The sequence below is a fragment of the Lontra canadensis genome, unplaced genomic scaffold, assembly GCF_010015895.1.
Source record: "Lontra canadensis isolate GAN:19392208 unplaced genomic scaffold, GSC_riverotter_1.0 scaffold42, whole genome shotgun sequence".
In the NCBI taxonomy this organism is placed as follows: Eukaryota; Metazoa; Chordata; class Mammalia; order Carnivora; family Mustelidae; genus Lontra; species Lontra canadensis.
In genome coordinates this window covers 12,248,094-12,262,564 of record NW_022631036.1, presented here as the reverse complement: position 1 = coordinate 12,262,564, position 14,471 = coordinate 12,248,094, and the positions used below count along the sequence as shown (strand labels likewise).

At 40.0% G+C, this 14,471-nt stretch overlaps 1 protein-coding gene across 8 annotated transcripts in view; it reads left to right on the top strand.

Moving 5' to 3' along the window:
* MIA2 (MIA SH3 domain ER export factor 2) overlaps positions 1-14,471 on the top strand; it is an 89,084-nt gene that overhangs the window by 20,549 nt on the left and 54,064 nt on the right. For 5 of the 8 annotated variants that reach the window (XM_032871220.1, XM_032871218.1, XM_032871226.1 and 2 more), the window contains 3 exons: positions 5,558-5,683; positions 7,559-7,580; positions 7,676-7,764. In XM_032871220.1, the coding sequence (XP_032727111.1) occupies positions 5,558-5,683; positions 7,559-7,580; positions 7,676-7,764 (237 nt within the window). Of the gene's footprint in view, positions 1-1,949; positions 2,142-3,964; positions 4,120-5,557; positions 5,684-7,558; positions 7,581-7,675; positions 7,765-14,471 lie in introns of those variants that run through there. The other 3 variants (XM_032871222.1, XM_032871225.1, XM_032871223.1) reach the window with 3 other exon arrangements.

Below are 14,471 nucleotides of genomic sequence, written 5' to 3'. Positions count from 1 at the left end.
GACTGCCTTAGGGTAGGCAGAAGGATTAAAAAAAATGTTTTAGGTTATAAATAAGTCCTGAAAGTTGAAAATGATTCTAGAGTTTTCTGAAAATGTTCAGACATTGAAGAATTTTTTTATCGATACAGTATTCTAATTGATATACATTGTTCTATGACTCTGAAATTTTAAATATAAAATTTTAGTTATGCTTGTTTTTACTTTAATAAGCTATTCACATAATTTCAATACACACTGTCCAACATATAGGAAGGTTGTATAATACCTTAAAAATGGAGAATTATTAAGCAATTTCTGCTGCGTTCTGATACTGGTAGTTCCTGGAAACTCTGCAGGCTGATGTGGCAAAAGAGTGCACTTTGAGTTCCAAACAACTAAGGCCCCATTTTGGTCCTAAAAATCAATTGCTGTGAACCTGGGCCTTTTAAAAATTCTTTTTAGGACAACTGTTCTGTTGCTGACAGTTTACATTTGGGAAATTTCCTAAGGATTTAAGATTTTGTTCAACTATTGAGTTCTCTTGAGTGATTTAGGAAGAAGAATCTGCTTCCTTTTGTTACTTCACCGAGGACTTGTAGCAGGCTGAGTTTGTTGAGAATTATTGCTGGCAAGTAAGCTTTCCGGGTTATCCTTTACACCTATGTCAGCTAAAAGTCTCCCATGAACAAATCCAGCACTCCATACCTTATTCAACAGACCTAAGAATAGGGTCCTAAATTTAGACCGTAAGGCGCTACTTTTAGCTCCTCTTCTCGGAGGAGAACACCAATCGCTCGGCCAAAGTCCACAGTGGTTTGCTTTAGCGTTTGGGTAACGAGGAGCTCCTGGAATTTAAGACAGTTCTGCCTAGCAAGTGCCCAGGTAACTTAGGTAGAAGTGAGTAAACCCCTGCAATCCTCCTCTGGGCAGAGGAGACGCGATCGATGTTCTCCTGCGTGGGAGAGGTTAACTGTGCCCAAACCACAGCTGACCCGCGACGCCTTCCTGTCCAAAGTCCGAAGTCCGGACGCGGTTGGCAGGACGCACAGGCACGGGCCCTGCAGGCCGTTTTCTGACTGGAATGAAGGCGGCGGCCGGTTTCCTTGGGCCGGCAGCATCCCCCGGGGGTACGCTGGGCTTCAGTGGGGGTGCAGATAGGCTCTTTTTTTTCAAGTTTTTTAAAATTATTATTTTTATTTTTTAAAGATTTTATTTATTCATTTGACAGACAGAGATCACAAGTAGGCAGAGAAACAGGCAGAGAGAGGAGGAAGCAGGCTCCCTGCTGAGCAGAGAGCCGGATGCGGGGCTCGATTCCAAGACCCTGGGATCATGACCTGAGCCGAAGGCAGAGGCTTAACCCACTGAGCCACCCAGGCGCTCTGGGCGCAGGTAGGCTCTTGAGTGACAGCGAGGGAAAAGTGCCGGGGGCTGGTACAAGACTTGGCCTCCACCCTTAGGTCAAGGGGGCCGCGCTGCGCTCACCCCGCGGGGCTTCACGCCTAGGGGCCTCTAAGAAAAGCCTCACCGCTACCGCGGCCACCTGACATAAGAGGGTCCTCAGCCACTGCCCTAGTCTTCTGGGCTGTGCGGCCCACACCACAGCGCAGAGCCTGAGGCCCAATCCCACTGTCTCTGCCTCGAGCCCCGCGACTACCAACGGTACTTGGCTTTGCCAAGTCCCGCGCCAGCCCCTTTAAGAGCGCGAGGCAAGGACACGTCGCGCGAAGAGGGAGGGGAAACTAACCGCGTCCTCGCGTCCCCGCCTCCCCGCGGCGGCCTGGCCGAAACCAAATCGAGGGGTGGACCGCGAGGAGAGGGCAGGTCGCGGGCTCCTTGCGAGACGGGTTTGGACCTTCGGATCTTCAGGACGTAGACCATAACTAGGGGCGAGGCTCTCCGGGTGGGCAGCATTGGACACTTGAGGCTCGTTGGTTCGGTTCCTTCCAGCAACCCCCTGCAACCGGCTCCGCAGTGGTCTGCTCCGGTTGCCGGGTGCAGGTTTGGGTTCCGGACCCAGAGCCGCGGTGTTCTATACAATTGTTGTGGCTACGCCAGGCCCTGGCTGCGGCCACTCCAGTTGAGGCGACGTTGGCGCCATGGAGGAGCCCAGGACTGGCCCTCAGTCGTACTTTGGGCTGGTCCTGGAAAAGCTACGTACGGTGAGTTCATGCGTGATCGGGGTTACTTGGCCCAGGGGTTGCAGGAACCTCCTGGGGAAGGAAGCAGCCGACTTTGGCTTTGCGGTCTTAGTGGCGGTGGTTAGAGGTCCTGAAGCCAGTCGTCTCACCTGCTGTCGGGCTCCTGCGTGTGTCCGAGGCAATAGCCAGGTTCGTAGGCTGCTGGGGTGGTTGTGTGTGTGTGTGTGTGTGTGTGTGTGTGTGTGTTGGAAAGGGGCTTGGAGATCCTGAAGGTGAAGAGAGCATTTGCCTAGCAGGATTTTGCAAAGGTGTGTCAAATGTTTTCGGATTACTAAAAAGAATAGCTTTTCCGTCACGTTATTCGCTTTGAAAGGGGTCAATGACATGTGGTTCTCTCGACTGAGAAACTTGAGGACTAATCCTCGGAAATGAATTCCTTTTAGTGATGAAACTTCTCGTTGTCTTGAAGGGACACCGAAACCTGGACGGGAAGTTAGGATTGTAATTCTGCGTTTTCTTGTAATAAAGAATGCTCTTTCGAGATACTTTACCCTAAGTGACATTTTTCTTCGCATCTCTCTGTGTGTTGTTAATGTAAAAGGTCGTACTAGTGTAAAATCTGGAGATCCTGAACTCCCAGTGTACAAAATGTTTTTAGTTTTTTTAAGGTCAATTTGTGTAACAAGTTGTGTAGATTTTTCTCTCTTAAATATTTATGTGTCTTTGTTGACAAGTTGAGGGGTATTTATATGCCCGTGCTTTAAAATGTTTGCATTAAAAATCAAGTCTTTTAAAATATTGGGTCAGTTATAAGGATTGGTTTTTTTGTTACCGAAATTAAAAGTACTGTTGTCATGGTGTTCATTCAACCAAGTGCATTTAGTGATTGTGTGTGTGTGTGTGTGTGTGTGTATGTATTTGCGTGTGTGAGACAGTTCTGTGGAGAATTTAAATGGACTGAATTTGGGCCATGCTGTCCGTTAAGGGAGAGAAGAAAAAAGAAATAGTGCAAAGTAGAAACTGATGAACTGCTTACCAAATCATACACAGAAAGTGCTAGGGAAAGTGAGGGGTGGGAGAGATTATATCCACTTGAGTGTGTAGGAAAGCCTTTCCAGGCTAACTGAATAGCTTATGCAGAGGGGACAGGAAACAGCATTGTATGTGCAGAGAATTGTTTTACTCAAATACAGAGTAGGCTCAGGGAATGATGCGCAGTGATGCTTGTTGGAGACATAAGTAGATTCCAGTTGATGTAGGTACTGGAGAGCATTCGAAGAATTTCAGTGGTTAGACTTTTGGTTTAAGTAGCTTCCTGATGGTGGCATGTGAGTTAGATGTAAGGAAAACAAAACTAGAAATGGTGTAGGGGAGAGATGACATAGTAGTCAGGTAGGGATAAAGAAGAGGGTACTGAATGGGAGAAATACTTAGTAGCTAAGAGCGAAAATGGGTAGGATTTTGCTGATTGGATGGGAAGGGTGAGAGAGAGGAGGAGTCCAGAATGACTGCCAGGTTTCTGGCTATGGCAGCTTATTCATTCACAGAGGTAGAGTTTATAGGAAGAGAAGCATATTGTGGAACAAGAGATGATTTTATTTTGTACATATTTCCGGCCTGGCCGAAACCAAATCGAGGAGTGGACCGCGAGGAGAGGGCAGGTCGCGGGCTCCTTGCGAGACGGGTTTGGACCTTCGGATCTTCAGGACGTAGACCATAACTAGGGGCGAGGCTCTCCGGGTGGGCGGCATTGGACACTTGAGGCTCGTTGGTTCGGTTCCTTCCAGCAACCCCCTGCAACCGGCTCCGCAGTGGTCTGCTCCGGTTGCCGGGTGCAGGTTTGGGTTCCGGACCCAAACCGCCGTGTTCTATACCAATTGTTGTGGCTACGCCAGGCCCTGGCTGCGGCCACTCCAGTTGAGGCGACGTTGGCGCCATGGAGGAGCCCAGGACTGGCCCTCAGTCGTACTTTGGGCTGGTCGTGGAAAAGCTACGTACGGTGAGTTCATGCGTGATCAGGGTTACTTGGCCCAGGGGTCTCAGTGGGGACAGGATATAGTATTGTGGAAGTGTTTTCTTTCTTTCTTAGGGAGAGAATCTTAAGCAGGCGCCCCACTGGGCATGCAGGTTAATGAACTATAGATAGCAATTTGGAAGGAGTACTTACATGGATCAGAGTTATAAAGCAGACTTTGGAGAGGAGAATAGATGTTAAAGGGTGTTTTTCTAGGTAGAAAGGGCCTAAAAAGGACTGAACCCTGGAAAAAAATCAAACCTGATTAGACTTCAGGTTTTTCTTAAAAGGACATTTTCTTTTTTTCCCCTACCGTTCTCTTTTCTGTGATTGAGTAGTATCTGGGGCCTAGTAACAAAAGAATAACCTTATTGGGTGAGGATGAGTAATGAACTGACCCAAGGAAAGATGAAATATAGGAGGAACTGTAAAAGCCTTAAGCTGTTTTGTACCAAACACCTGCTCGGGAGAGAAGTTGTGTGGAAAGGCCATGGTTACAGGATCATGGTCTTTGAAGGAGGTTTAATAGAAATAGTTACCTTTACTGAGTTCCTGCCCTGCATGTTGAAGCAGCATTATTCCCATGACAGGTAAGAGAAGGGAGCCACAGAAGTAGGGTAGAGATACTCAGATTCCAAATGCAAAGCTTCATCAGTGGTTTTCAAACTTTTTTTTTCTCTTAAGCCGCAGATCTATTTTTTTCCTTCACTGTGGGGGAAATCATAAATGGAATCCAGTATACTCTACACATAAAACCTAAACTGGTCGATACCATGTTTAGAGGACCTGACCTCAGATTCTTTCTTTTCTTTTGGCCTCTTACTCTCAGAAGCTCTGAGGGGTCTCTGTAGAACTCCAGTTTGCACATCACTGCATTTTACCATAGTGCTATTTTTCATCACTTGGTGATTGAAAATTGCCTGAAAAATATACTGCGATACCTTCTGTTTGGTAGTCTGGCAGCCCATTTCATGAAAAGAGTGTTAATAGTGTTTACACATAAACTTGCACTTACTTGTGTCTTAGTTGTGGGGGCTCCTGTAATAAAAACACCACAGACTGGGTGGCTTAAATAAGTAACATTGTTCTCAGTTCTGGAGGCTGAGAAGGCCAAGATCAAGGTGCTGCAGATCCTGTGTCTGGTGAGGACATACTTCCTGGTTCATTCTTCTCATTATTACCTCACATAGTGGAAAGGTCAAGGGAAGTCTCTGTGGTCTCTTATAAGGGCACTAATCCCATGCACAGAGGCCCTACTCTCATGATCACCTCCCCAAAGCCCTACTTCCAAATATCATTACACTGGGGATTAGGTTGCAACATATGAATTTTGGGGAACACAAACATTCCATGTATAGCAGTTTGTAATCAATACTTTTTATCAAATGTGCATTTTTGAGAAGTTAATTTTTTTGTCTTGAAGGTTTTGGCAGGAGTGCCTGAAGATATGAGACCAAATTCCTATGGTTTTCCATGGGAATTGGTGATATGTGCAGGTGTTTTTGGATTTTTTGCTGTTCTCTTGTTTTTGTGGAGAAGTTTTCAGTCGGTAAGTAACCAATACTAAGAGAATATTCATGTGTCTTAAGGTTGAACAGTTAATATGAGAAACATATCTTTTATTTTAAGGAAAGAAGTTAGCTTATTGTTAAGTGCATTTCTCATGTTAATTTGTAGCTATTAGAAAATGTGAATTCAGAGGAATTTTTTTAAGTGTAAAAATTTTAAAGACTTTTTTTTGTAGAAGTATACTACACTAATATTAAAACCTTACATTTATATTTTATTTATTTATTTTGATCTGTGCTTATTTATTTTTTAAAAAGTTTTTATTTATTTAACAGCAAGTGCAAGAGAGACAGAAAAAGATTATGAGTGGGGGTGGGGTGGGGTGGGTGGTGGGGAGGGACAGAGGGAGAGGGAGAAGCAGGCTCTGCTGAGGGAGAGGGATCCCGAAGTGGGTATCAATTCCAAGATTCTGGTATCAAGACCTGAGCTGAACAACATATTACAACAAAACAAAAATATTACCAAGATATTTGGTTATTCTTAATTGACATATTCTTGCAGGGTTGCCTAGGTTTACTTCTTCCCGTATTTGAATACTTCTTTCAGAGTTGTTTTTAGTGTAGATCTTTGTATGGCAAACCTTCTGAGACTTTGAGTGCTTGAGGATATTTGAATTAAGCTCCCACATTGGAATCATAATTTGTTTGCTATAAACATTTTTGGTCCAAAGTTCTGTCCTTTTAATACTTTAAACCCTTACTTCCTTGTCTTTCTATATCTAATGTTACTTATTGAAAAGTCTAATGCCAGTGTGACTGTTACATAAGTGATCTGTTCTCTGTGGAAGCTTTTAGAATCTTTTAATATTCTTTTTTTTTTTTTTAAAGATTTTATTTATTTATTTGACAGAGAGATCACAAGTAGGCAGAGAGGCAGGCAGAGAGAGAGGAGGAAGCAGGCTCCCTACTGAGCAGAGAGCCTGATGTGGGACTCCATCCCAGGACCCTGAGATCATGACCTGAGCCGAAGGCAGAGGCTTTAACCCACTGAGCCACCCAGGCGCCCCTTAATTTGATATTCTTATTTCAGTATAATGTGTCTAGGCTTAAATGTTTTTTCTTATTTCTGTTTTAGAATTCTCTGGAATCTTTTAATATGAGGTCTTTCATCTTTTTTTTTTTGATCCTAGAAGATACTGTCTGCATGTTACATTTTATTTTCTCCTTTTGGGACTGTGTTTTTAGATACTGCCCTTTCTACTTCTGCCTTCCATATCTCTTAACTTTTGTTTTTCAATTTTTTAATAGGTTCTTACTACCTTTTGAGATAGGTCCTCAATGCAATAATTCAGCTCACTAATTTAATCCTATATCAATACTAATTCTACTGTACTTCGACTTTAAAACTTCAAGACTTTTAAAAATTTTATCCCTATACATCTTCTGTAGATGATTTAAGTTCTCTAAGCCTGCTTATCTTTACAAATGGGATTTTTCCTTCATTTTTTGAGAGAGGAAGAGGTTAAAGAAGAAAAAGATTTTATACTCAGTTCAATCCATGGTAATATTTTCTCAAATGTTATTTTGGGTGTTATCAGTGGGGGAGATGGTACTAAGGGCTTCCTGAAATTGTTTGAGGGCCAAATATGTTTGATGAACAGTGGGATAAATGAAATGAAACAGGTGTTTTAAGGTAGAGTTATTTCAGAGCCTTTAATATGCTAATAAATAATGTGGTTCTTCAGTAGAGAGACTTTGATATGTAACATTTTTTTCCCATTGGAAAAAGAACACTTTCAGATAATGGATATTCATACTAAACCAATAAGAAACCAGTTATTTTTCAGTTAGTAGAAGTTAGATTTACTTGAATATGTATTTGTTTTAATGTAATTTTTGTTAAAAATTTGTTTCAGGTTAGAAGCCGGCTTTATGTGGGTAAGCTCTTTTTTCTCTTCTAGATCTCATCATTATTTATAATTTTGAAACTTAGAACAATTTACATATGATGATGATATGAACTTTCTTTTCAGAAAGAGAGAATAAGCTTGCTGTAGAACTTTCTACACTAGTTGATGAAAAATGTAAACTACTTGAAAAATTTAGCCTTGTTCAAAAGGAGGTAAGATATTTTTGAAAATGTTAACATTCATGTTAAAGGACTTAATACTCTTCAGTGCAGATACTTCAGTGTTAAGTTTAAGATTATTAATGCTTTATAAAGTGTGAGAGTTTAGTTGTTATTCATATTACCAATCTTATTAATTTTAACCATTGTGGTAGGTGTATAATGGTGTCTCATTGTGGTTTCAATTTCCCTGATAATGAGGGTAAGCACTTTTTCATGTGTTTATTGGTCATTTTGAATATTCTTTTTGTGAAGTTGACTGCTCAAGCTTTTTTTTTTTTTCATGTTTGAGAAGGTATCATCTCTCTTTTTCCTTTTCGATATGTAGAATATTTTCTATATTTGAACATGAACCCTTTGTCAGATATATGTACTGCAAATATTTTCCTCCACTGTGTGGTTTACCTTTTTATTTCAAACGGTAAGCAGAAGTTCTTAAATTTAACCTAGTCTAATTCATCCATCTTGTCTTTATGATGACTGCTTTTTTTGTTTCTTATTTAAGAATTTTGACTACTCAAGGATACGAAGATATTCTTTTGTGCTACTTTTAGAAACTTTGTTTTACTTTTCTCATTTAGTCTTTGTATAAGTTTGCTAGGACTGCCATAACAAAATGCCACAGACCAGCTGGCTTACCAACAGAAATTAATTTTTTCACAGTTCTGGAGGCTAATAGTCTAAGATCAAAATGTTGGGAGGTTTGGTTTCTTATGAGGCTCCTCTCCTTAGCCTGCATGTAATTACCTTCTTGCCCTTATCTCACGTGGTCTTACCTCTGTGCAGGTGTTCATTTGTGTGTCTCTGAGTGTCTATATTTCCTCCTTTTTTTTTTTTTTTTTTAGTTTTATGTATTTATTTGATGCAGAGAGAGAGAACATAAGCAGAGGGAGCAGTGGGCAGAGGAAGAGGGAGAAGCATGCTTCCCCTGAGCAGGGAGCCCAATGTGGGGCTCTATCCCAGGACCCTGGGATCATGACCTGGGCCGAAGTTAGAGGCTTAACAAACTGAGTCACCCAGGCACTCAATGTTTCCTCTTCTAATAGGGACAGCAGTTTGATTAGATTAGGGCTCACCATAAAGACTTTATTTTAATTTAACCACCTCTTTGAAGGGCGTGTCTCCAAATACAGTCACATTCTGAGGTTCTGGAACTATATATTTTGGGGAGAACAGTTCATCTATATATTTATTTTTAAAAAAGATTTTTTTAATTTATTGGACAGAGAGTGGCATGGCCAGAAAGGGAGCACAAGAAGGGGGGAGTGGGAGAGAGAGAAACAGGCTTCCTGCTGATCAGGGAGCCCCATGCAAGGCGTGATCCCAGGATCCTGGGATCATGGCCTGAGCTGGCCTGAGCTGAAGGCAGACGTTTAACAACTGAGCCACCCGGGTGCCCTGAATATTTATTTATCTTTTCATGTGCCCATTGGCCATTTATTTATCTTCTCCTGAGAAATCTCTCCTCACTTCCTTTGCCTATTTTTAAATTGGGTTATTTGTCTTTTTATTATTTTATTTTTTAAAAAAGATTTTATTTATCCATTTGAGAGAGAGAGAGTGAGAGAGAGCATGAGAGGGGAGAAGGTCAGAGGGAGAAGCAACTTCCCGTGGAGCTGGGAGCCGGATGTGGAACTCTATCCTGGGATTCCGGGATCATGACCTGAGCCAAAGGCAGTCACTCAACCAACCGAGCCACCCAGGCGCCCTGTCTTTTTATTATTGAGTTGTAACTTTGTATATTATACATACAAGCTTCTAAATATCTGACTTGCCAGTATTTTCTCTCATTTCTGTGGGCTTTCTCCTCACTTTCTTGGTAGTATCTTTGAGTCATTAAAGTTTTTAATTTTCTTTCTTTCTTTCTTTCTTCCTTTTTTTTTTTTAAAGATTTTTATTTATTCATTTGACAGAGAGAGACACAGTGAGAGAGGGGGAGTGGAAGAGGGAGAAGCAGGCTTCCCGTCCAGCAGGGAGCCCAATGTGGGGCTCAATCCCAGGACCCTGGGATCATGACCTGAGCCGAAGGCAGACTCTTAATGACTGAGCCACTCAGGCGCCCCTTAATTTTCTTTTTAAAAGATTTTATTTATTTATTTGACAGGGAGCACTAGCAGTGGGGAGAGGCAGAGGGAGAGGGAGAAATAGACTTCCCAATGAGCAGGGATGTCGATGTGGGCTTCTAAACCAGGACCCTGAGATCATGACCTGAACGAAAAGGAAGACATTTAATTGACTGAGCCACCTAATCTCCTCTGAAAGTTTTTAATTTTAATAATGCTTAGTTTATCTACATTTTTTTTTTGTTGTTTACACTTTTGGTGTCGTATCTAAGAAACAGTGGCTTAAAACAAGCTCCCAAAGATTTATACTTGTATTTTCTTCTTAAAAGTTTTATGGGATTAGATTTTATGTTTAGGTCTTTGATCTGTTTTGAATTAATTTTTTATAAATTATGTGAGGTAAGGGTGGGTCCAACTTCATTCTTTGGCACGTGGATATCCAGTTTTTCCTAGCAATGTTTGTTGAAAGGTTTGTTCTTTCCCCCATTGAATTGTTGTGTCACCTTTTTGAAAATCAGTTGACTGTAATTGTGAGGGTTCATTTTTAGATTCTCAACTTAGCTGTTACGTTTGTCTTTATGCCAGTTCCAAACTGTCTTGATCAGTGTTAGCTTTGTGATGGGAAATGTAAGTCCTTTAACTTTGTTCCTTTATTTCAAGATCATTTTGATTATTCTGGGTCCTTTGTATTTTCTGTGAATTTTGGGATCAGCTTGCAATTTCTGCAAACAGATTAACTGGAATTCTTTTTTTTTTTTTTTTTTTAAGATTTTATTTTTGGGATGCCTAGGTGATACAGTTGGTTGAGTGTCTGACTCTTGCTTTCAGCTTAGGTCGTGATCTGAGGTTTGTAGGATCGAGCCCTGCATCGGGCTCCACACTGAGCTCAGAGTTGGCTTGGGACTCTTTCTCCCTCTGCTCTCCCTCCCCCACCAAAATAAATAAATCTTAATTTTTAAAAATGTTTACTTTTAAGTAATCTCTGTATCCAACATGGGGCTTGAACCCACGACCCTGAGATCAAGGGTCACATGCTTCACTGACTAAGCCAGGCAGGCACCCCAGATTAGCTGCAGTTTTGCTAGGGCTTATGTTGAATCTGTAGATCATTTCGGGGTGCATTGCTGTCTGAACAATATTAAGTCTCTGATCTATGAATAGGAGATGTCTTTCCATTTAATTGGGTCTTCTCTATTTCAGTAATGTTTTGTAGTTTTTAGAGTATAAGATTTGGGGCATTTGGCTTGGTCAGTTGGTAGAACATGCTACTCGTGATGTCAGTGTTGTAAGTTCGAACCCCACATTCAGTGTGGAGATTACTTAAAAATAAAATCTTAAAAAAGAGTACAAGGCCTACCATTTTTTTTTGGTTAAATTTATTCCTACATATTTTACTCTTTTTGATGCTATTACAAATGAATTTTTAAAATTTTATCTTTTATTTGATCATTGTTGGAGTAGTGTTTATTCTCCTATTATTTTCTAAACATTTATGGGACCTTTAGTGAGGTATCTACCTTTTTATTCCTGATAATTGGTTGGTTGTACTTCTCTTTTTTATCCTTTATCAGCCTTGGCAGTGTTTTATCGCCTTTATTTATTTATTTAAATGTTTTATTTATTTATTTATTTAAATATTTTATTTATTTATTTGAGAGAGAGGGAAAGAATGAGCAAGAAAGAGAGAAAGCACCAGTCAGGGGAGGGGCAGAGAAGCAGACTCACCGCTGAGCAGGGATCCTGATGTGGGACTCTATCCCAGGATTCTGGGATTATGACCTGAGCCCAAGGCAGAGGCTTAACTGTCTGAGCCACACAGGTGCCCTAGAGATTTTATTTATTTATTTGAGAGAGAGAAAGAGAGTGTGCACGTGTGCACAAGCCGGGGAGGGACAGAGAGAGGGGAGAAGCAGATTCCCTGCTGAGCAGGGAAACCTACATGAGGCTCTATCCCAGGACCCAGGAATCATGACCTGAGCTGAAGGCGGATGCTTAACTGAATGAGCCACGCAGTTGCCCCTTTTTAATGCCTTTCAAGAACAATCTTTTGGTTTTGTTGATTCTTTTTACTTTGTTTTATATTTCATTTCTTTATTACTTCTTTTTTTCCACTTTGCTTTATTTTACTCTTCTTTTTTGTTCACTTTTTGGCATGTGTACTTAAATCATTGAGTTTTACTTTATACTTCCTTTACATTTTCTGCATTAAAGCTATAATTTACTTTGGCTTTCATTAAAGCATCTCATCAGTTTGGGTATGTCATGCTTTCTTGATCATTCAGTATTAAATATTTTAAAATTTTTGTTGTGCTGTCTTCTTGGAAACACTAGTTATTTGGTAGGGTACTTATTAATTTCCTAATAGAGATTTCTTAAAATTTCTTGTTAATTAATTTTTAGCTTAATTTTACCTAATTCTATTTAATTCAGAGTATATGGTCTATGATTTCAGTCATTTGTTCTTTGTTGAGACCTAATTTATGACTTGGTATAAGATTGATTTTGGTAAGTGTTTCATGTATGACAGAAATACATACATTCATTACCCTTGTGATGTAATACCACTTTTATTTACCCTAGTTATTGGTATATAAATATAAAAATTAAGTTTTTGTTACTTTTTAAATTCATATTATCTATTGGTTGATGAGCAAAGTATGTTTCCCATTATGATTATGCATTTGTTTTTCTCTTAATTTTGTCAATTTTGTGTATATTGAGGGTATGTTAGGTGGATACAGATTTGGAATTGTTTTATCTTCCTGGTTAGATTGACCCTTTTATCATTATGAAATACCCCTGTTTTATCTTTAGGAATTTTTGATTTTGTCTGATATTAGTGTAGCTATTTGGTAAGTATTTGCATGGTAGATCTTTTCCCATTAGTCTACTTTTAACCTTTTTATGTACTTATTTTTCTGTTGTCTCTTTTAGAAATAGTGTACAGTTGGATTTTGCTTTTTTAAATTAGTCTAAAAAATCTTTGTATTTAATGGACTATTACTTTATTTGTATTCCATGTAACTTCTAATTTATTAGGGCTTAAATCTATCATCTTAACTATTTCTATTTGACACCTATTCCATGTTCTTTTTTCTCTCCTCTCATTTTTTTATTAAAATAGTTTATTTTTTATTACTTCAATATTTTCTATATCAGTGGGTTTGTTACTTATGGATTATCTTATATTCTTTTAATGATTATCTTAGAAATTACAACATCTACTCTTAACTTACTAAAATCTAATATAAGTGAATGCTGTTACTACTTACTGGATGATGTAAAGATCTTAGACTACTGTAATTCCACTGTCCCTTTTTGTGCAAGTGCTATTGCACTATATTTTAATTTTATATTTGTTTAAACCTCCAAGTCATTTTATTACTATTTGAAATCATGACCATTTGTTTGGATTTACCCATATGTTGATTATTTTTATTGCTATTTATTCTTTCCTTCATTTTCAGCTTCCTTCTGGGATGATTTTCCTTACTTCTGAAGAATACACTAGTGTTTCCTTTTATAAAAAGGAGAGAGAGAGAGTGAGTGAGAATAAGAGAGAGAACAGGGGCAGAGAGAGAGAAAGTGGGAGAAGCAGATTGCCCTGCTGAGCAGGGAGCCCTACGTGGGGCTGGATCCCAGTCATGGCTTGAGCTAAGGCAGAGGCTTAACCAACTGAGCCACCCAGGTGCCCCATCCTAATCTTTCCTTTTGTGGAGTATACTATTGATAAATTCTCTCAGTTTTTGTTTGTCTGATAATATATAATGTACATTTTGTGTAATGCTGTTTTTTGAATGCTAAGTTGGCAATTTTTTTTTCCTTTTTTAAGATTTTATTTATTTGTCAGAGAGTGAGAGAGAGCACAAGCAGGGTGAGCAGCAGCAGGGGGAGAGAGAGAAGCAGGTTCCATGTTGAGCAAGGACCCTGAGCTGAAGGCAGCCACATAACTGACTGAATCACCCAGGCGTCCCATATTAACCCTTATTTTAATGTCTTATTGAAAATTCTTTTTTTTTTTTTTTAATTTATTTATTTGAGAGGGAGAGAGAGTGAGAATAGTGGGGAGGGGTAGAGGGAGAGGAAGAGAGAATCTTTTTTTTTTTTTTTTAAGATTTTATTTATTTATTTGAGAGAGAGACAGTGAGAGAGAGCATGAGCGAGGAGAAGGTCAGAGGGAGAAGCAAACTCCCCATGGAGCCGGGAGCCCGATGTGGGACTCGATCCCGGGACCCCGGGATCATGACCCGAGCCGAAGGCAGTCGTCCAACCAACTGAGTCACCCAGGCGTCCCAGGAAGAGAGAATCTTAAGCAGACTTTGTGCTAAATGTAGAACCCAAGGCAGAGCTCGATCTTAAAACACTGAGATCATGACCTGAGCCGTATTTAAGAGCTGGGGAGCTTAACCAACTGTGCCACCCAGGTGCCCCTGACTGAAAATTCCTGTATTTGTATTCTTCAAGAATCTGTTTCTCCTGCTCATTTTTTTCTTGGTTCTTAGTCAGATCTTGTGTTCATCAGTGCCAGGTTATATAAGAGAAAAATTTGAAGCTGTGAGTGATGTTATCTTTCTCCTTGAGGGTTTACTGTTGCTTCTCATAGGCAGCTAGGTTGAGACATCAGAAATCATAGATTAC